General features: G+C 43.9%; 1 protein-coding gene across 1 annotated transcript in view; it reads right to left on the bottom strand.

The window, feature by feature from the left end:
- Positions 1–3,569: 3,569 nt before the first annotated feature.
- LOC119396296 (ras association domain-containing protein 4) overlaps positions 3,570–22,370 on the bottom strand; it is a 33,147-nt gene continuing 14,346 nt past the window's right edge. The window contains exons 7-10 of the mRNA XM_037663451.2: positions 21,336–21,489; positions 19,857–19,978; positions 9,842–9,939; positions 3,570–7,086 (exon numbers count right to left, since the gene is read on the bottom strand). Of these exons, the coding sequence (XP_037519379.1) occupies positions 7,011–7,086; positions 9,842–9,939; positions 19,857–19,978; positions 21,336–21,489 (450 nt within the window). The 3' untranslated portion in view covers positions 3,570–7,010. The remainder of the gene's footprint in view (positions 7,087–9,841; positions 9,940–19,856; positions 19,979–21,335; positions 21,490–22,370) is intronic.

Below are 22,370 nucleotides of genomic sequence, written 5' to 3'. Positions count from 1 at the left end.
GCCCAAAATGTTGTCCGAGTTAACGAAACCTTGATTGCATAGGTCTGTCAGGACCAGAAAAAAAAGTCTGACGATTTTCTGAATATACAGAGAGTTTGTTAAGCCCCAGCCACTCCATCACCCCCCCCTCTCGCCTCCCCAAGAAAGCGTTGTCGAAAACTACATTAGTTGCTGGTAATTATAACCAAAAAGTGTTGCACTTTTTATATTATGCTTGAACTCTTCATTCAATAATTGTTCTTCTCGTTCAGTGCTAGCGGAATGCTATGCACACCATTCCTTGCCATGTGCCAAGATTTACCAATTCATTGTGATAATCCTTTAAAAAAAAAGTTTAGCACGAGAGCCAAACCTTGGCCAGCCCAGCCCTCATAATCACAAGCCCCACTAACTGGCAGCACACTACAGAAACCAAATAAACCACGATGCTTTGCAGGTAAATTTATCGCAAGCAAGAATGCCAGATGGAACGGCAGACATTTTATTTATTTATTTATTTATTTATTTATTTAAATACTCTCAATGCCATTTGCGGCGTTACAGAGAGGAGTGGTTACAAGTTAGAGATGGCAGTCTTGAATGATGCATGATCAGGGTTGCTGGCGATGGAGGCAGGAAGGTGGTTCCATTCGGATGAAGTCTTCGGCACGTAGGAGTGGAAGTATATGTTGGTATGGCAGAATGGCACATGGACTTTGAATCTGAATTTTGACTCCATTAGTATGGCACTTCAGCAATTATTATCGTTCCGTCGAGACAGCACGTTACCTGCATTAACTTGTTCGATCTGGACCGAACTTTAGCAATTCACGTTGCTCGTCTAAGCAAAATGCTAAACACATGAAAAAAAGCATAAAAAACTCGAATGGAGGAAGAACAAAGGAGGATGCACACAGTGTTCTCCCTCTGTTCGTATGTTTTTGTGCTTTACGTGCAGTATATATGACATGACTAGGAATGTGGTCACATGGTAGCAGAACTAGTGTGTACTATTACATAGAAAGATGTACAGAAAACACTATTCTAGGTCACTCTAAGCAGATCTACATTTCTAGCCAATATAGCAGAATACTGCAACATTTGGCACCCACTCTGACTGAGGAACGAGCAGAAAGCAAAAGTTAAGTGAGAGCATAGCAAAACATGGTTGAAGCTGGAACAGATCAGCCCAACATGTGATTGCCATGTCGGAGAGCATGTGGGCAAAGCTACGACAGTGCAGTAGAACGCACATTCTTGGCTAACACTCTCGGGAAGAAGTGAAGGGAAAGGCTTTGTAGCAAGTTCCGCTTGCCAAGGCTGGTTGCATGATGTAATACTTGCTTCTAGTTTATTCCTTCCTCCACACGGATCCAGCACAGTATAAATGCCAAAATGGCGTGATCATGTTTCAAGTCATGACATCGTGACACAAAACCTTCTGAGAAACAAGACTGCTGGTTGTAGAAAAGCTATTCACTTTAGAGCACTCAAAGAGCTTGCCAGTATTCCTTTCTAAGGTTGGTTGCATAAACATTGTGCCGATTGGGCAGGTGATCCATACGTGTGGGTTTGTCCAATCAACTTATTTTTCGGATTGTGAACAGTTCTTCAATACGGGCCCCATGACGTCATACAGTTAGAATTCGGTCTAACAAAACCCAATTTTACAAAGTTCCAGATTTAATGAAAGAATTTTTATTCCCCGGCAGGTACCCACATAGTTAAAAAAAAAAAAAAAGAGGACGAAAAACGTGGCACCTTCCCTCTCCTGTGGAAAGTGCTACACAGGGCAGACTGGCCGTTGCCTAAAAAAACCGCTTTATATATCGCGGGGCTTCCCTGATGGGGCAGACATCTTCCAATTGCCGTGCGTGCAGTTGCACTCCCCAGCTATCTCGTGCCAGGGTGCTGGTGCAATTTAGACAGGACGGCACGTGAAATCGCAGAAGCGTTTTTTATACATAAGGCAGGTGATAAATGTGTTAAGCAGCCTTTGGTAGTGTTGCAAAAAGCTGAAACTGATTATCTGGAGAATGGCCTTAAATGACTGTCTCATTGTGGCCAGTTTTCTTCTTAACACATGGTCACCTATGCTTTTCTTTTCTGTGTTCTGGATTTTTCAATAAAATTCTCGGGCGACAGAGGGTGCTTGTGTCAACGCCTTGAACTCTCTCATGTCCTTGTTTCTAATCCTCTTTTCTTTTTTACAATGTCGTACCAATTCGCCCAACAACCCTTCCTTCCAGGTACCCATAGAGTTCAAAGTTGTCATCAACCCAAATTAACAAAACTAACTTTGCACCACTCCCGATTAAACATAGTTTTACCTTAAATAAATGAGCAAAAAAAGTGATTTTTTTTTCTAATTTTGACACAGATGGGTTTTCCTTTAAGCATATGCTCTAATGCTACCACAGTAAAACATCTAGCCACCCTAGTCACTACCCTACTTTTATTTTGACGAGTCTGCACACCTCGCTCATGCATGAAACAACGGGCTCAATAGTCGGTAGCAATCTTACGTACCAGGTGATGCTAGGGGCCGCAATGCTTTATTGTCCCCGTCAGTGCTTGCACAGGAACACTACAGTGGTTTCTTTCATTATTTCATGGTTTATGTGACAGATGGCATTGATTGTCTCATTGAAACTTTCTTGCTTGGCCTGCTCACACAATTACTGTACTCATTCTCCCAGTCTTTGCATATTGGCAGCAGATCCATGTACTCTCTTGTGGACTTTTCACACACGCAGGCATGGGTTAGCAGCAAATACAATGCTGTGGTACCTTTTGGATGTTATGTCACAAACTTAGATTCTGAAGGACCAAAAAAATCCCTCTCTCCATATTACGAACTTGCCGATTTAACAAAGTAATTCAAGTGTGGTCATCACTATGTTAAATCGAGTTTCAACTCCACAACATTTCACATAGTGTGCAGACTGCCATCATGACTGAACCGTTCCAACAAGCCCAAATCACTATTATGTAATGCAAAAACACTCTACACATCCTCCCACTATAGTTCGATTACATATCTGGTGTGCATGATAGTCTAGACCTGCCAACCTTATAATTAGAAAAAACACCACGGTTTAAGCCAGAAAATGCTTAAGACAGCTTGATAACTGAGCACGCTGACTAAAATTCGCAAGCTGCTCTGTAGAGATGCTGTGAACAGGCACACCATGGTTGCAGAAATGAGGACCTGAGCCATAAGCAATTGTTTTAGCAAAGAAATGGCAACTGACATTTTAGTATACATAGGTTTTACAAGTTTGTGATGCTTCTAGATGGGTCAGCAATAGTAGCTTTTTGCAGTATGTTTTGCCCTAAAATAGATGCAAATAGAAAATTTTAAAGTTTGTCAGTGCAAACACAACAGTTGTACGGACGGTATGAAAATCAAGCACTCCACAATACATTTATAAAGTAGGCAGGTATCACAATCACACCATCTTTATTTTCAGAGTTCTTATATACGCCCTGTTGCAGCATGTTCGTGCAAATATGACTGGCCCGAGTTCTTTACAAGCATATGCTGCGAATAAAAGTACAAAGAATGATATCAAAGTACATGAACATTCATTCAAAAACTGCTTTTATTCACAAAAATATACAAGCACAGAGCAATAAGCAATATTAGCTGTCTTGCAGAGTAATACTATGTAGTTGCCACAGGTGAAATGAACAGCTGCACTAATTTTAAGACTAGGCAAATGAACACTTAGAGGGACTGACAACCAATTTTCAAGGACCCACTTATTTTTATGGTGCAATGAGAAGCTCGTCTCGGAAGTGTTTATACCTGAAAAAGTTACTTCTAAAAAAAAAGTAGTCTAAAGTTGTCATCCTGACACCAGCGAAGCAACAGCAATGCCAATAGCCTGCCTAACAAATTGGGAAAGCAGAACAATGGCGGCTCTCAGTGCACTCACATTCTGAAATATGTTGCTTGAAAAGCTCGGCAATTTGCAACAGAAAATTTTTGTTTACCAGCACCTAAATCTGTACAAACAAGGGCCTAACTGCAATGTTTCCATGGGTGACGCAGTCGTAATGAGGACTGTGTAAGAAGTACTGTTCATGGGGTGGTTTCATCATATCACACTAAGGCAGTGCCACTTTTCTGCTCGCAGCAGTTGATTTGGCTGTGCATTGTAGGTTATAAAAACTTCTCATTTAAATAAAGGCCAAGGGGCGGCACACACTAATGGAAGGCCTAGTGATAAGGCATCTTATTTGCCGTCTAGTTCTTGCCATGTGGAATGCCAAATGTCATTCCTTGCAACCAGAGCATGAATAATTAAAAATTTGAACCCTTGTTTAAAGCAGTGCTCATTTCAGTAAATACAGGACACTATCTATCCATCTATGGGACACTCTGGATATACATTCTGAAAGGTTGTCTGTCCGTCTAAGCATTCTCAGTTGCCATTAAGCCTAATTGTCACAGTAAACATGCTGTTACAATGACAACTACTTTGGCACTAAATCATGAGTATTCAGAATGGTTGCACAAGTTCAATGATAAACTGATGACTTAAGATCAATGATAAACTGGAGATTTTAAATAACAATGAGTAATGACATGGTCTTATGACATGGCAAATGCAGTTTTTTGGTGTCTTGGGATGGCCAAGATGCAGATCGAAATGAGCAACACTGTGCATAAAATGAGACCTTTCCTTTGTGTCTGTGCAATGTGCCCAGGACCTGTGGCATTACATAATTTGCTCTTGTGTTAAAACGAATTGCAACAGCCTAACAAATCATTACCTCTGAAGGTTTTGTTCATGCTCGTCAACAAAAAGACAAAAAAAGTGTATAAGGGGTAATGCGAAATAACGATTGCACTAGCTGTAAAAACGACTGCTTAGCACACGGTACAATAATGCCCATCGTTGGATTATACTGAATGATGGTTATAAGAGATGTGAAAACAGTTCCTTAGCACCAAAAGCAATCACGCCTTATCTTTGGCTTAAAGTAGGTCATTGAAAAAAAATTCCAAGGATATTGAACGTGTTGCTAGACTAGTATTATTAGATATGTTCCATGAACCTTAATGTCGAGGAGGAAGGAAAAAATAAGGAGAGGCCCTGACGTTGCATTCTTGAGCCTCCAACATCCGTAGCACCCCCAAGCAAAGATGCATCTAAACAAGCCACAGCTTTCATGGTCTCTATGATAATCTCTTGGCATGCCATGTCAACCACAGTGGCCCCACACCTTTCTATGCTCCTTATTTGTTATGTGGCCGACTGACCTCCGCTCACGACACTGCATCTCTGCATATTGCTTGCAAGCATGGTTGCACATCAAGTGAAACTTGCAAGTCCTCATTTTTCGGCGTGCAAGCACGTCCTGTTCCATATCTCTGCATTGCCTGTATGCCCAAGTGTAATTCGCGCAGTGTGTGGAAAGTAAAGGTAATCACATTTCATGTGTCAGTCATGTTGTATTATACACAAGCAGTTATGCTAATGTACAAAGAGCAGTTATGTTGTATGTTGTCTACCTGCTCCAAGCATCAATGCATGTACACAGCCGTTAAACATATGACAGTAACTTATTTTTCAATGTACAAATAGGCTGAAATTCGCTATATACTGCATTCTGACAGGTATGTACAGCTCGATTGGGAAACTGGGCAACAAGAAACAAAAGTTCTTAGGCACCGCTTATTTAACATTGTGACTGCGTAGAAAAAAGATTGCACTCATCGCCACTGCATCAGCTCAAAAATGACGATGCAGGTGCCAAATGTTTTCGCGTGTACCAGTACCTGCTAATTTGCGCATGCCATAATTTTAAAGGGGTACTGACACAAAATTTCGCGGGCGAGATAGCCTGCTGGATCGATTCCCGTGTACGTGCGTGTACCATCTGCAAAATATCGACAGCGAATAAAGCTTGGAAGGTATTTTATATGAATTTTGAAGTTCGCCAACGCGATCCAGCATTGTAGGCCGCACCTGGTGCATTGACACCCTCGGAGGTGACCCGAGGTGACCCCCCTACTTCCCCTACGTAACCGTTGCAGCCGGTACAAGTTATGATGACGTCGTAGCCGCCATTTCTGTTTTGACGCGCTCCCCGACGAATCGCTCCTCGCCAGCGGGTCAAACCTGATGTGATTCGCCACGTCGAAAATTCCTTCCATCCCCGCTGCAAGAAAATCGTCGCCATCAGACGACGATGAGCCCGGCGACGACAAACCGCGCGGAAATGCGTCACTGTTCTGTGTGCTCACGTGACCGAGCATTTCACTCGCTAGGTGGTGATAGTTGCACCCGGCGGCTTGTCGTTTTTGGAGCCCAGTCAAACCGAAACTGAGGCTGTGTCGATAATGAGGAGCTTGTAATTAATCATGTGTCGCGCGCTGCAGCAAACGATGTACCGTGTTATGACTAACAGGCCCCCAGCAACACACTGCAGCAAAAAAACGCGGGGCGAAAGTTTTTCTGTCAGGACTCCTTTAAGCTAAAAGGCTAACAGAAGAATTTGAGCACATATGAACAGCAATGTGAGCACATGCTTACAGCACTTCACTGCATGCTGAATGCACAGTGTGTACCACGTTTATTTTAGGGCTTAAAATCTGCAGAAAAGCGAAACCGCCATAACGCAGAGGGCACCCCTTGGGCCACTTGCTCTTTTGTTTGCCCCCCACAGAGTTGCTTGTCCCTTAAATTTGACGTCCTTTCCTCCACAGTTTTTGCAATGCACTGTCACACATTGGGGCCTTTCCTCAGTTCTTTCCTTCCTCCATGCATTGCGTTAATTTCTAATAATGCACACAGTCATTGTCATAATTGGTAACCAAATAAAACGAAAACAACGAAGTGCACTGACCTGAGCCTTGTTTTCATATCTAGACAATACGTGACAGATTGACGAAGTAGACAACATGCAACATAAAACAATTGCATAAGAAGTTTTGCTGTTGCCTAGAGCACAATAAAACCAGCATGATGAATGTCCATAAGCAACATAAGATGGTACATCGCACACACATGTACTCCTTAGGAGTTGATCTTGACCGGTATGGACTTCAGTTCTTGCATTCTGGCTTGAATTCGATGTTGCAATGTCTTAAACCTGCAAATTGCAACAAGCAGTGGCTTTTAAAATTCTTTCCCTACCATAACAGGCCTGCTAACACAATGAACCTAAATGCAGGCAAAGACACATCTAATAGAACAGAATGCGCATGTTGCCACATGCAGCGGCATTTCGATAAGACCGAGGCAATAAATTTAAGCTTATACAAGTACACGAGGTCAAATGTAGTTACACATGGTTTTTGTAAACACATTTATTAAATAGCGTGCCGCAGACCAAACAGCGGTTGCCAAAGCAGAGCAGCATCTTTTCCGGCCGTGGCCAGGCAACAACTGGAAGAAGGAGGAGCATGCAAGAGTGCATCGCTTGCTCTCCACCATACTTCGTGCCAATCTATGAAGGCCAAACAGGCACATGTCTGAATCATCAGCTTAGGAAGCCCTGGACTGCTGTAAATGTTCTAGCAGCAGCTGCCCACTTGGCTGACCACTGCTGAAGGTATAACTACTCATGGTGTTTTCATTACACGCATGTGGTCAGGTGTTTCACCAGGAAGTTAGACAAGAAAATACGGGAGCCATTTTGCATTTTAGACGCTGCTGATGAATGCGTAAGTGCACTATATTTGGCACTTACTGATAAAGAAAGAAGTGTTGCACCTTAAAAAAAAATCCTTGTAATCAAAGATTATTAGTGGCTTGATGTGGGTGTTTATCTGCTTCTTGTCACTTTACACCCTGGGTTCTCTTCTTTGCGGCAAATCCATTTGTGCACCTGTCTGTGCATTTATTTCAGCATATATAGGCTCCTTTCAATTTTTTCTCTATAAAATTTGTCAGTTCTAGTACTCTGTCCTATCCCATCCTTTTTTCCCCTTTAGTTTTTTTCACGCTAGTAACTGAACGATAGATAACGCATGGCATAAACGGCGTTAAATACAGAACAACGCTGGTTGTGGAGTGCACGATATGATGCACTAGGGTGTTAACGTGGAGCTTTCCATCTCCCCTCGTTTCAAAGGCAATGCAGCAAGCATTCAGGTTCCCCCTTTCCCCTCCCAACAACAGCCGGAAAAGACACTGCTCCGCTTTGGTGACTGCACTCTCGGCAGCATGAAGTTTCAAAAATGCGTTTGCAAAAACCACATACAACTCACCCATTTAACCACTGGCATCAGCAGAAGTTTCGGTTTATTGCCTCGGTCTTCCTTTGCGGCAGCAGTGAAACTACATTATATTGAAATTGAGGACAAACATGCTTCATTATAGAGAGGTTAAATATACAGTGCTAATAATAATAATATCTGGGGTTTTACGTCCCAAAACCAAGATGTGATTATGAGAGACGCCGTAGTGGAGGGCTCTGGAAATTTCGACCATCTGATCTTCTTTAACGTGCACTGACATCGCACAGTACACAGGCCTCTAGCATTTCACTTCCATTGAAATGCAACTCCCGTGGCTGGGATCGAACCCATGACCTTCGGGTCAGCAGCCGAGTACCATAACCACTGCTCCACCACGGCAGACATATATAGTGACCTATGGACATGAAGTTATATAAGGCCAAATACTTTGTTATAGTAATGTTTAGCTGCAGATGTAATAAATTACTTGTAATAACAATTTTTGGCATTCTTGCAATTAAACAATTACTCTTCCTACTCGATAATGGTGACTGTAATTTAATTACTCTTTTGGGTAATCACACGTAGTCATTTACTATGTTGACAAGAAGGCATTATACAGGCAATGCAACTTTGAGCACTTGAATTACACAGCAGCTACGGTCGTTTCACAAGGAGACCACACAGATGTGCATGAAGAAAAACCCGGGCACTCAGCTTTATTTGTTTTCTCACATTAACATTCCACAAGGTGTTGGCCAACAAATGCAACTGGCTCTGCTATTGTTCAATAGCTCTCACCATTTCACATTCCCACTGACCCAACTGGGAGCGCCTAGCAAATGCCATACCATACCGACCTCTCTAACTAAACAGCCCCCTCCTCCCCTTTTTTTCTTTTCCCTCCTTTCTCTTCCCCTCCACCACTCCTGAGGTTGGGGAAAAGTGAGCAAAGCGTACATAAACATGCTGCCAAGTTGCTAACTTGATGAAGACAGTATACTTGTTGAAACGTTGGCTCCAGTGGCATCCCCTGTTAGGAATTTCTCATAACTCCATTAAATGAGGTTATGCTATACTAACAATTTAAATTGGAATAGCCTTATTACGAACACTACCTATTCTTGTTTTTAAAAAAAAATGAGTATGATATGCTGTAAGCCTAATATACATCCCTACGAAGTTAGGTCATTAGTTTATACCACCTTTACTCGGCCCAAATTGAAATATTCACATGCTATTCAGGATCTGTTTACTATAACCAACACTGCTGTCTTTGACATAATACAGAAGAGCTATTCCTTTCATTTTCTCTAAATACGATCATGAGGGGTCTCCTGTAACTTTGTCATCTACGCTACCACCAAATTTCACACATGCCAAACTAAGTGAAAAATACAGTGAATCAAATTTCTATGTTCAATATTAGGCTATAAACTTTCTCTTGATACAAGCATATAATTCACTCTTTACTCTCTAGGTATCTTGACAAACTCGTCCATCCCCACTTTCTTACTCAGAGGAAATCAGTGAAACTCAATTTTTCAAGACATCTTTCTAGGTTAGGTGCTGCTTCGCGTGGTTTCACTGTTTTGATATGGTTTCATTTTCTTGGGGTCACAAGGCCTGCAGTCAGATGTGAATGAATGAACAAAAGCAACTGACTTGTTTTTTATCTTTTCCACTTCCCTGTCCTCCTCTTCATGAAACTTCTTGATAAATGTTGTCAGTTCCACTTCACTGAAGTTCAGATACTGTGCAACCTAGAAAGAAAGGAAACTACATCAAAAGGGCCCTGCAATGCTTTTTAACATAGAAAACGTTACCCATCTATAATCAATGCTCCCGTGAACATGTTAGCAAAATATTGCCATGTCAAAAACAGCCAAAGACAGCTCGTGCTTTCCTTTACAGTGTTGTCACTAACTATGAAGCTAGCGGGCCTGACTGCACGGCAATCAGGCACGACAGGTATTGCCCGTAACTTATTTTGACAGTAACTTATTTATGCCTCATTTTAGGTTTTGCATGTTTTGCATTTCCTGAGCGGCATGCTGGAAGATGATCTTGGAGGCCATGTACTGTGTACTACCGCAGATGACAAGGGGTGCTACCATTTGCCAGCGCCGCTTGCGTCTGATGATGATGATGATATGTGGTGTTTAATGGCGCAAGGGCCAATTGATGGCCAAAGAGCGCCAGTTCATGAGACAAAGGATGTGAGCAATGGTTGCGGTAAGTAGCTGTAAAGGGGCCTTAAAATTCCTCGCGCTAAAGGCGGGTAAAACATATATATATATATATTAAAATCATGACAGTGACGTGAAATATGAGTAGTGGAATGAATGGTAAGTGGTCGCAAGAATAAGACTATGAAGATATGACATCAGCACGAATGCCTCGTCAATGCCCTTGGGTCCAAGGGCCGCGAGGCAAGTGCTGTCTTTAGCGTATTCACCGCAGCAGCGACCTCTGTTTAGAGGCCGTGCTACGGATCACCTTGATATATGACATGAAAACTCCGTACGTCGTTTAAAAAAGCAGACAGTGACTGATATGTAAAAAGCGGGTCCCTACCGAGGAACATTGAAGGATGAAATGGAAATTGCTGCCGGTAGGGTAATAAAAAGTGCTTTTTTCTGATAGCATCGAGTTCCTTGCACTGAATGAGGACGTGAAGGACAGTGAGTGGCTGACCACATCTATCACACAAAGGTGGCTCGCCACCGGACAGAAGGTGTGTGTGTGTACTGTATGTGTGACCGATCCTAAGTCTGCAGAGTGTAACTTCTGTGTGGCGTGACTTCGATACCGGCGGCCAATTTCCCAGATGCGGTTTGATAACGTGTAGTTTATTTCGTGTCTGCATGTCCCACGTGCTCTGCCAAAAGGTCCTGAGTTTTCTTTTGAGCATGGGTTTTAGGTCTAGTGGGGGAATGGCTATGGATGTATTGGGACTGTTTTCGTGGGCGGATGCTGCTAGTTGGTCCGCCAGCACGTTGCCTTGAATCTCGCGGTGCCCTGGCACCCAGCACACTACGACATGTTGTTCCAGTGTATAGATCGTGCATAAGAGAGAGTATAGCGAGTCAAGGACAGGGTTTTTGTGTTTTTTCAAAGTTTTTAAAGCTTTTATCACGCTTAGGGAATCCGTGTATATAACTGACTTTTGTAGTTTTGTTTGTTTTATGTGCTTAACGGCCGCAAGTATTGCGTAAGCTTCCGCTGTGAAGATACTTGAGTTTGGGTGCAGAATACCGGAATCGGAAAAGGATGGACCAACCGCTGCGTACGACACAGAAGTGTTGGACTTTGAGGCGTCTGTAAAGAATTCTGGAAAAGTATATTTGTGCTGGAGTTCGAGGAAGTGTGTACGGATATGTGCAAGTGGTGCGTGCTTGGTTACTTCCACGAAAGAAACATCACAATCTATAAGCTGCCACTGCCACGGCGGGAGATGTGGAGCGGGAGCCATTAGAGAGTGTTCGAGAAGTGGCACACCCATTTCTACAGCTAGGCCCCTCACGCGAAGCGAGTAGGGCTGTGTCATCGAAGGTCGGTTGTCGAAAAGGGCAGAACTGGACAAATCATTCATTGTGGAGTGTGAGGGGTGTTCCTTGTTTGCGTTCACCTTCAGAAAATATACAAATGATAAGTAGGATCTCTGTAGGTGGAGCGACCACTCATTCGATACGGCGTAGAGGCTTTCTACGGGGCTAGTTCGAAAAGCGCCCGTAGACAGTCGAATGCCTAGATGGTGGACAGGGTCAAGCATCTTTAGGGCGCTTGGCGTCGCCGACTGATATATTATTGCCCCGTAGTCAAGGCGAGTGCGTATGAGGCTTTTGTACACATTCAACAGACACTTTGTGTCACTACCCCACGTAGTGCGTGACAACACTTTTAAAACATTAATTGTTTTTATGCATTTGTTTTTTAAATGCTTAATGTGTGGTACGAACGTCAGCTTACTATCCAGGATAAGGCCTAGGAATTTGTGCTCCGTCTTCACGGAGAGATGTTGACCATGCAGTTCAATATCTGGATCAGGATGAAGGCCTCTCTTTCGAGAGAACAGGACACAGGTGCTTTTTTGAGGATTAAGAGTGAAACCATTCTCGTCTGCCCACTTGGAGATCTTGTTCAGCCCTAGCTGGACCTGCCGCTCACACATGGAAAGGTTGCACGATTTAAAACCGACCTGGACATCATCGACATATGTGCAGTAAAACATATTCGTGGAATGCAAAGACGCAGGGAATTCATTTTGATAATAAAGAGTGTACAGCTAAGTACACCACCCTGTGGCACTCCAGTTTCTTGAAGGAATGGTATTGACAGAACATTTCCTACTCGGACACGGAACGTACGATCCGACAAGTAGCTCTCTATTATATCTAGCATTCTACCACGTACACCAAGGTGGGACAGGTCTCTTAATATGCCAAAGCGCCATGTGGTGTCGTAAGCCTTTTCCATATCGAGGAACACAGAAAGGAAGAACTGTTTGTGCACGAATGCGTCACGGATTTGTGCCTCGATACGCAACAGGTGGTCGGTCGTGGATCTACCCTCGCGAAATCCGCACTGGTACGGGTCAAGTAGATTGTTTGTTTCCAGAAAATGTATAAGACGGCGGTTTATCATCTTTTCAAAAAGTTTGCACAGGCAGCTTGTTAGTGCGATGGGCCTGTAACTCGTAACGGAGGATGGATCCTTGCCCTGTTTTAGAATAGGAATGACAATGGCCTCTTTCCAAGACGAGGGGATTTCGCCGGAAAACCAGATAGCATTGTACAAGGACAGTAATGTTTTTTGCGTTTCGGCAGGTAGGTTTTTCAACATGTCGTATACCACACGGTCAAAACCTGGGGCGGAATTACTGCAGCTGTTAAGCGAAATCTGGAGCTCAGCTAAGCTGAAGGGTTGGTTGTATGCCTCGTGTTTTGTACATTTCCGCTCTAGTTTTTGTTTTTCTATTCTTGTTTTGTACCGTTGGAAGACTTCAGAGTAATGCGCGGAACTAGACACTTGTTCGAAGTGTGCGCCGAGGAAGTTTGCCTGATCTTCCAAGGTGTCGCCTTGTGTGTTTACTAGAGGAAGTGAATGTACTTGCCGCCCTGCTACCCTACTAACCATATTCCAAACTTTAGCCTCCTGTGTATACGAATTGATCCCCGTTAAAACTTCTCCCAACTTTCTCTTCTTGCCTGTCGGCGCGCTCTCCTGCCTTGAGATTTTATGTTTTTGAAACTGTCAAGGTTCTCGGCTGTCGGAGAGTCCCGAAGCAACCTCCATGCTTTGTTTTGTTTTTTACGCGCCTTCCGGCATTCATTGTTCCACCATGGGACCCGTCGTTTGCCAGACAGTCCACTTGTTTGTGGGATACATTTGGTGGCAGCATTCATCAAAAAAGCTGTGAAGTAGTCTACAGCTGCACCTATGCTTAAATCACACATGTCTGTCCAGCTTAAGAGAGCAGTCTTACGAAACTGTTCCCAGTCGGCTTTGTCAATATGCCATTTGGGAACCTGTGGGGGACATTCATTTACTATTTGTGTGCTCAGAAGAATAGGAAAGTGGTCACTTCCGTAAGGGTTATTAATGACTTTCCATTTAAGTAAGGGTAGAAGCGATGGAGATGTAATGCTGAGATCTATAGACGAGTATGTATTGTTAGCGAGGCTATAATAGGTTGGATCTTTCTGATTCAACAGGCAAGCGCCCGAAGAAAAAAGGAATTGTTCAATTAGACGACCTCGCGCATCGCTCCGAGAATCGCCCCATAGACTGCTATGCGCATTGAAGTCCCCAAGGACCAGATAAGGTTCTGGTAGTTCATCTATTAAGGACTGGAACTCATGTTTGTGAAGGTGGTAGTGTGGTGGTATGTAGAGAGAGCAAATGGTTACGAGTTTGTTTAAAAAAACCGCTCGAACAGCCACTGCCTCCAGGGACGTTCGGAGCGGTAAATGTGTGCACGCTACTCCTTGATTTACTATAACAGCTACACCACCGGATGACGCGATGGCATCATCCCGGTCCTTTCTGAATATGACATATTGGCGTAGAAAATTCGTGTTCTTGGATTTTAGGTGTGTTTCTTGTACACACAGCACTTTTGGTGAGTGTTCATGTAGCAGCTCTTGGATATCGTCGAGGTTTCTAAGAAGACCTCTGACGTTCCACTGTATAATTTGTGTATCCATTTTGGGTGTGTATTAGTGCTGTGTGTACTGAAAAACTATTGCCTTAAGTCACAGAACTTTTTCCAGGCCCTGTGATGCGGGCTTTTTCTTTTTTGGCGCGCTCCAACGAGCTGCGCCGTTCCTTCGGCGCCTGAGACGCCGTTGGGCTTGCCATTGTGTCCATCGCCTCGGTGGAGACGCTGGATGCCCGTTCGCGTGTTACGCGCACGGGTGTCGGAATTTTGGGGCTCTCTGCCTGAGCAGAAGGCCCTGGGCCTGCAGATCCGGAGGCCTGCCTGCCGTTTGGTTGCGGAGCAGCACAGGCTGCTTCCGCTGAGGGGGCGGATGGCGCTACCGCCCGTCCACTGTGCGTGGTACGTGCGGTCGCCGCGAACCTTTGTGGCACTGCCCCCTTGCGTGCCACGTCCGCGTACAAATGACCCTGTGTGATAGAAAGGCGTTGGCGCGCCTCCCTAAAAGAGATGTTTTCTGTTACCTTGAGTGTGATTATTTCTTTTTCCTTTTTCCATGAAGGACACGTGCGAGAGTACGCTGCGTGTCCGCCATCGCAGTTTGCACAGTGGGGAGTTTCAGCACAGTTGTCACTAGGGTGTTCGTGTGAGCCGCACTTAGCACAGGTTTGACGGCCACGGCAGCTCTGGGAGCCGTGACCGAAGCGCTGGCACTTGAAGCAACGCCGCGGGTTTGGTATGTACGGTCTGACCTTTAGTTTCAGGTATCCTGTTTCGATATGTTCTGGTAGGGTGCTTGTGCCAAAAGTGAGGATTAGGTGTTTTGTGAGGATTTCTTTATCATCGCGCCTGATTTTGATCCGCTGTACGTTTATCACGTGCTGTTCACTCCAGCCTTCAAGGAGCTCAGTTTCTGTCAGTTCGAGTAGGTCTTGGTCGGACACTACACCTCGGGAGCTGTTTAGGGAACGGTGCGGTGTGACAGAAAGAGGTGTCGTTCCAAAAGAGACGAGTTTCGAGAGGTTTTCAAACTGTGTCTGTTTTGAATTTCAAGGAGAAGGTCACCACTAGCCATTCTTGTCACCTTATAACCTTGGCCGAGTGTATCGGTCAGGCACCTTGAGACAACAAAAGGAGAATCTTTCTTGCATTCTTTTCAAGGTTTTCGCAATGGATGATGTGGAATCGTGGGAAAGTTTCTTTTGGTTTTTGAAAAAAGGTGTCTTCGGTGCGCCCTCTCTTTGTGAGAGGAGGACGATCATGCAGTCGGGGGAAGGAAGCAGAAGCCATAAATTATATATCAATTCGGCAGCTATGCCAGCCGCCCACCATGGAGCCCAACATGGGGACGCGACAGCACTTAGATGTATATAAGGCATGCCAACGTCAGCTGTACACAGCCACTATAACCAAATATGATGTGCCCAAGAGAGGGCACACGCACACAAGGTTAACCCTCGCCGCCAGGAAAACGGAAGTAAATAGAAGTGAGGAGAAGACAGGAAGGATGAAAAGTGGGAGAAAAGACGAAGATGTGAGGGGAGAGAGAGACAGGAAAAGGCGACTGCCGGTTTCCCCTGGGTGGGTCAGCCCAGGGGTGCCGTCTACGTGAAGCCGGGGCCAAAGGGGTGTGTTGCCTCTGCCGGGGGGCCTTAAAGGTCCAATCACCCCGGCGTCGGCTCAACCCCCAGGATCCCCTTTTCCCCGGACACGGCAAAGCCACGCACGGCGAGGCGTGGGAGGGGGTCGAAACCTCCCCGTTAGCTCGGGTCCGTGGTGTCGCTACACACCAAGCCGCTTGCGTCTGAACCAGAAGCAGTGGCCATTACATTCAAAGAAAAAAGATGAGAAAATGCTAATGGCCATGATGTACAGTAACATAACTTTTGTGTGGTGCATTGCCCCAGCATACCTTATAGCACTCTTGTGGTGATGAAAGGTGACAGACAGAGCATAGTTCATGCAATAACTCCACCTATACTTGACAGATTAAAAATTTTTGCGGCAGGAGATTCAAGAGTCGACAGAGTTCAAAAGTAAGGTCCTTCTATGTTAACTTAGTAAGGTGTTGCTGGGCTCCTTTAAATTTCAATGAAAACCCAACATGGTGATGCACTCCCTCCCAGAAATTGGAAATTGGTTGCTAAAAGTCGAGACGGATACTTTTGGACCAAATCCAACTACAGTCGAATCCCACTATAACGAACTCCGCCACAACGAATAATTTTCAATTCTCCGTCAGCCGCGTTCAGAAAAAAATGGGAAAAATGTCTCGTCACAACGAATACTTTTCCTGGGTACTTCCGCTTCAACGAAGTTTTTGCGAGGGCTACCACATAAGGAAAAGAAGCTTGCCTAGGATTGCCGCAAAATTCCTCTAGCAACTCAACCATTTCTCGTTGGCTCATGACTTCCAGAGCCGTGCGGCCACATAGCAAGAGCCGTGTCTACATCGGAAACACACACTCTGCCACCACACACACATCCTGGTAAATTTTTCGCCATTGAGGTGCTCGGCGAGAGATCGCTCATCCACCATGATGCTGCCGGCGGGTTCGATGCACGTGTGGGGCACAGTTGAATCATTATTCAAGAGCTCCCACCGTGCTTTTGACGTAGAGCTCAAAACAAAACTACTGCCCGTCGTCACTAGCCCTGTGATCGTGAAGGACAACCACGGCATTATGAAGGCGCACGCGCGGCCAGCGTGCACCTAGTACAAGCATGACTACATTCTGCCACGACTGCTGTGAACACAAATGCGGTCGTGTCGATGCGATCATGGGTGACCACCAAAGTACACGTATCCAACGTGCACCGAACCAAAGCAATGCTACTTGCCACAATGCTGCGGGCAAAACTGCAATAGACGCAATCACAGATAGCAACGACGCAGTTCTGAAGGCACACGCATGGCCAGCGCACACAGATTGAAAACGGAACTACCGTTTAGTGCAACCGCTGTGCAAAAAACCGCGATCACTATCGTCGTGATCATCGATAGCGAATAAGCTATGAAGGTATGCAGCTAACACGGCTGAAGATTAAAGGCAATAAAGTCGTACGAAGTGTTTCCGCTTTCCTGTCGTTCGCTTATGACTATGGTAGTGTGGAGCTTCGGTCCTTAGTTTTCAGTTGGCCTCCAGCTAAGCTTTGGCACGCTCGTTCACGGCGCTGCACGCATGGCACGCTCCGAGGGTAGTCTGAATATCGTATTTTATTGTGTATAACCCGCCCCTGCATATAACCGGCACCCCCCACAACAAACCACGGCCGAAAGAAAAAAAGATACCCGCATATTGACGCAAACTCGCCTTCCTTGCATTACCGTGAAGCCAACTTGTGCACCGAAACACGTGTATAACCCACACCCCGAGTTTAACTCCAAATTTTCTTAATATTTTGTGCGTTTTATACGCAATAAAATGCGTTCACTCAGTGTGTGGCCAAGTACATCTGAGTTAGCAAGCGTTCAATGCAAAAGATAATGCATGCGCTTACTGGGGCCAAAGGGTGAGGCATAATAATCAGATCATCTCAACTTTTGCGGTCTATACATGAAGTTTTGTTGCAACAAAATTCTACAACAACGAACTTTTTTTTGTGCACCACGTCAATTTCACTGTTGCGAGATTTGACTGTAAATGCCCTCAAACACGTTTCTTGCTGAATGGCTAATTTTTATGTAAAAAAAAAACGGCAGGAAGTGGAAGATGGAAGCTTGAGGGGAAGCTTGAAGATGGATCACGAGGGGTCTCTTGTAACTTTATGTAGTGGCTCGGAAGTCGTGAAAATCCTGAACATCACAAGGAAATGAGTGGCAATGACTATGCCAGTGTTGGAAGCGGCATATTATTTTTTTGGAGCAGATTCTGGAGCAGAAAAAATGCTAGTTTGGAGCAGCTATATTGGTGTTTTCGGAGCAGATGGAAAAAACATTCCAAACGACTCCTGGAGTATAAAGCATCATTTAAGCATGTCATAAATATTAACATTACATTATTATTAAACATACTACACATACAGCAATCACTTCTAATTGCAAGAAACAAATAATTAAGCAGATAGATGGTTATTGAACACTAAGTAAGATGAGCTACATATATTTAACATACCAGTACTTGTGGCAGAAATTATATAAAAGCGATAAGCTGAGCACCAAATTACAAAAGTAACCGCAATCACATATAACTGTTGCCAAAGCAGCAGTTTATAATCAGTACGAGATCAAAGCAATCTCATTTTCATATTTCACAAAAATAGCCTGCATTGAAAGTTTCAACAAAAGAAAAAAAAAGAGGGTGGGGGGGAGAAAAACCAGCTAAATGAGCTTTACACTAAAGGTGCCAGTTCTTGTGGTATAAATGAGGGGAAAACCTGATAAAGTGATAAATGTAATCGGCCGCACATCACAGTCGTCACAGCAGCAGTTAGTAATCAGTATGATATCGAACTAACCTCACACACATTTCACCAAAATAGTCTGCTTGTCAGGTACAAATATACAGCTAAATCAGATGTATATCGACAATGCCAGTACTTGTGGCATTGTCAGTATGCTAGTATGTAGCTAGTATACAAGCTGCATACTAGCATATTAGGATGATAGTATAGAGCTTGTTAGTTTTGTTTAGGCTCGCTGGATGGTGACACCGCCAAAGTTCAATGTTTTCAGTTTCCCAGCGCCATTTCGGAGCAGGTTTGGAGCAGTTACTAACAAAAGTGACAGTTTGGAGCAGCATGTAGCAGCACTTATCTTTTGAAGCAGTTTGGAGCCATTTGAGCAGCATTTCCATCACTGCTATGCATAATGCTTGACTAAATGAATGTCTCACTTATCTGATTAGTTATCGGTCAAAGATTTCTGTGGATTATCAGATCATAAACAGACTGTGACGCTGATAGGACAACTGGTGTATTCGAGTGCCATTGATCTGGGGACATTCTCACAATCATGATATCAGTGCCCAACCTTTTATACAGCTGTAGAGAATGTAGGAAAAGTAGGAAAAATTATAAAGATGGCTGATCTGGTGACTTTGAACAGCATGCTGTCATGCTGATTACTTCGGACATTAGCTCTACCTGTGTTGGCTGTATGGTGCAGTAAACTTCAGATGCAAGATGAAGAATTCGGCTAGAACTGCAAATTTGGCTGACAAAAGGAAAATATGCAAGTTGATGAAGCACACAACCTGAATTCTGAAAGGGCTAGGTTGAAATTTGTTTATGTGATGTGTAGAATGCAAGGATGGCATTTGAACATGGAAACATCGACCAGAAATATGTTTTTCAACTCACAGTATCTTAACATAGTGGTACAGGACATTGCCATTGTCTTACCTTATTTCAATAGGTGACATAGTTAAACATATTATGAAACACACTCATTAACTGAAGGATGTAACACTGAAGCAAGCAGCTTTTGATAAGTGTTACCACATCTATAAATTTTAAAAAGCTTCAGTGTGAAGAAATGCTCAAGGAAGATAAACTAATTTGACAAAGATGCCCACTTGCCTCATAAGGTATTTCGTTGGTGTTCTCTCTGTTCATGATGAAAAGTTTGGCAACAGCCTCGTCAGGGCCCAGCATCACTCTTGCGAGCAGGGGGTACTCATCATCTTGCATCAACCTCCGTTCTTATCAGCGTCAAACATCATTGCAATAAACAGAAACAGAGGACAAGCATATAGCAAGTGGTGTCGACACACTCCCTCAATATCAATTTTCTAATGAAATGGCAGTGTGAAGCCTGAATCATAAAAGAAACCAACATTTTCAAAATCTTGCAGAAGGTTTTCATGGCTTTTTCTTTAACTCACAAACCAGTTTTTATTTCACTGCCACGAACGTCCATGTTGAGCTTTTTATGCACGTGCTAGCACAGCACTCGCATAGAATTTTTCACACTCACAATTAGTCAAGCATGGTTCGTTTAACCTGTAATTCACAAATGCTGTGCAGAAGTCATATTCTAGTATACAAGAACAAGTGATTTGTCGGCAGTGTGCACCTCTTGTACCAACCTAAAGATGTTGCAAGGTGATATGCTGTGACGCACGACATTAGATCACTAATGCAGTTGAAGTGAACATGAAGGTAGGAAACACACCTGCCCGCCAGTAATTATGAAATCTAGCATAAATCTCTGGCATACAATGATTTATCTAACTTGCTTAAGGTGGTTGGCTAACTTCAACAGTTAAAACAAACATCAATGGAGCCACCTCACAGAAGACAAGGCCACAAATACATAGCATAGTCTGTTTGAAAAATCATTCAAATTGTTGCACTGGTTCTCTTCTAGAGAGCAACAAATTGATGAACTCGTTCAGTAATGGTTCATGCAAGAAGGACGGTTCTTTAAAGGGGCCCTGCAACACTGTTTCAGCATGGTCAGAAAACGCTGCCAATCAGTAGTCGAGGCTCCTGAGAACACGCAAGCCAAACATTACAGCGTAGCACGCAGACTGGGATTTACAATTAATTCTCAAAGTCAGCTAGAAATCACTCCCTCTTCTCTCGACAAATGATGCCATAAACCCAAAGTCCACGTCCATTGGCTGATTCGAGCACCGTGAGCTGCATAGTTACCATGGCCGCTGCGAAATGCCGCCACAAGCCCGCATGCGCTCCCGATCACACTGAAAGTAAGCTACGCTTTCGAAGCAAAAAAGTGCTCGAGGTCATGAAACGCGCTGACGCAGACGGGCGTCCCTTCTTGCCCTCTTGTCATCCCCCCCCCCCCCCTCCGCGTAGCTTTCAGCACGGTCGCGGTTATGAAAGGAGAGAGAAAGTGCTTAAAACGTGTGACAAACTACTGCAACTCTGCTGCTTGACGGATTCTAAAAATTCTTGCGGCAGTCGATTTGTGAGGCAATAAACTCCTTCAATGAATCCATTCAATGATTACTTGGAAAAGTGTTGCAGGGCCCCTTTTTATGTTACATTCCTGTTTGAAACCTTGCTTGCAAATGCCTGCTTAGAAAGGAATACCTCCAGTGTCCCGAACAACATAGAGGGCGAAATCTTGCGGCGAGTTCTCCACTTTGAATTTGTCCAAGAGTTGGTTAATTACTTCTGGGGCATTCACAAGGCTTGTCACCCAGACACTGGTCACACTACCATATGCGGGAGTGAACACACTTGTCTGCAACACAAACAAATAAAACACGTCAAATATGGGCTCAGTCACACATATAATTATAGCATAATGGATAAAACGAAAATCCCATGCTATGATAAGCCAACATGACATCATATTTAATCTTATTATAATTACAGCGGATAAACTTGTACACCACAGAATACTAGTTTGCTTTACTAACTGAAAGTAAACAAGCTTGTGGGTAAATTTTTGCCACAGCATTTACACACAATATACAATCCACTTAAATCACTTTCTTCCAGACTATTAAAGGGACCGACAACCAGTTTTTTATGGTACCTGTTTTCTGTAGGGCAACAGAAAGCTTACAGGGGAGAGCGCCTAATTACGGAATGGTAACATGAAAAACGCCGTGAAACATTTATAATTAAAATTTTTCTATGTGCGGCAGCTATGAAGTCGCATACGAACTCAGTTCCTCGGTTTCCCGACTTTTTTCGCCCGGCCGCAGTGTGTTTGCGTGCCAGCCCGCGTCATCGTAGGTCTTTTTTTTTTCTCGGACAGTCCAGCGAAGCGTCGTACGAGGCGGGGCCGGCGTAAAATTGCGTCGTACAATTGAGGTTTTTAATACATTATTTCTATGGGGGTTTTGCCGGGACCAAGCCAATTCGTCGTAAAACGCGGGTCGTCGCAGGACCCGGGGACGTATAATCGAAGTTCCACTGTATACATATTCTAATTTAGAGCACTAATTATGGTGTGCATGTTATGGTGCACATGAAGCATCTAACTACGTAACTCAAACCTCGATATAACGAACACGGATATAACAAATTATCGTAAATGAAGAATAGTCCTGTCATAGATACAGTGTTACAAATAAACGTTTATAACGAATTTTCGGATATAACGAAGTTATTTTC

The sequence above is a fragment of the Rhipicephalus sanguineus genome, chromosome 1 (genome assembly GCF_013339695.2).
Source record: "Rhipicephalus sanguineus isolate Rsan-2018 chromosome 1, BIME_Rsan_1.4, whole genome shotgun sequence".
Lineage (NCBI taxonomy): Eukaryota > Metazoa > Arthropoda > Arachnida > Ixodida > Ixodidae > Rhipicephalus > Rhipicephalus sanguineus.
Note: the sequence above shows the minus strand (reverse complement) of the source record. Positions and strands in the feature narration are given on the sequence as shown.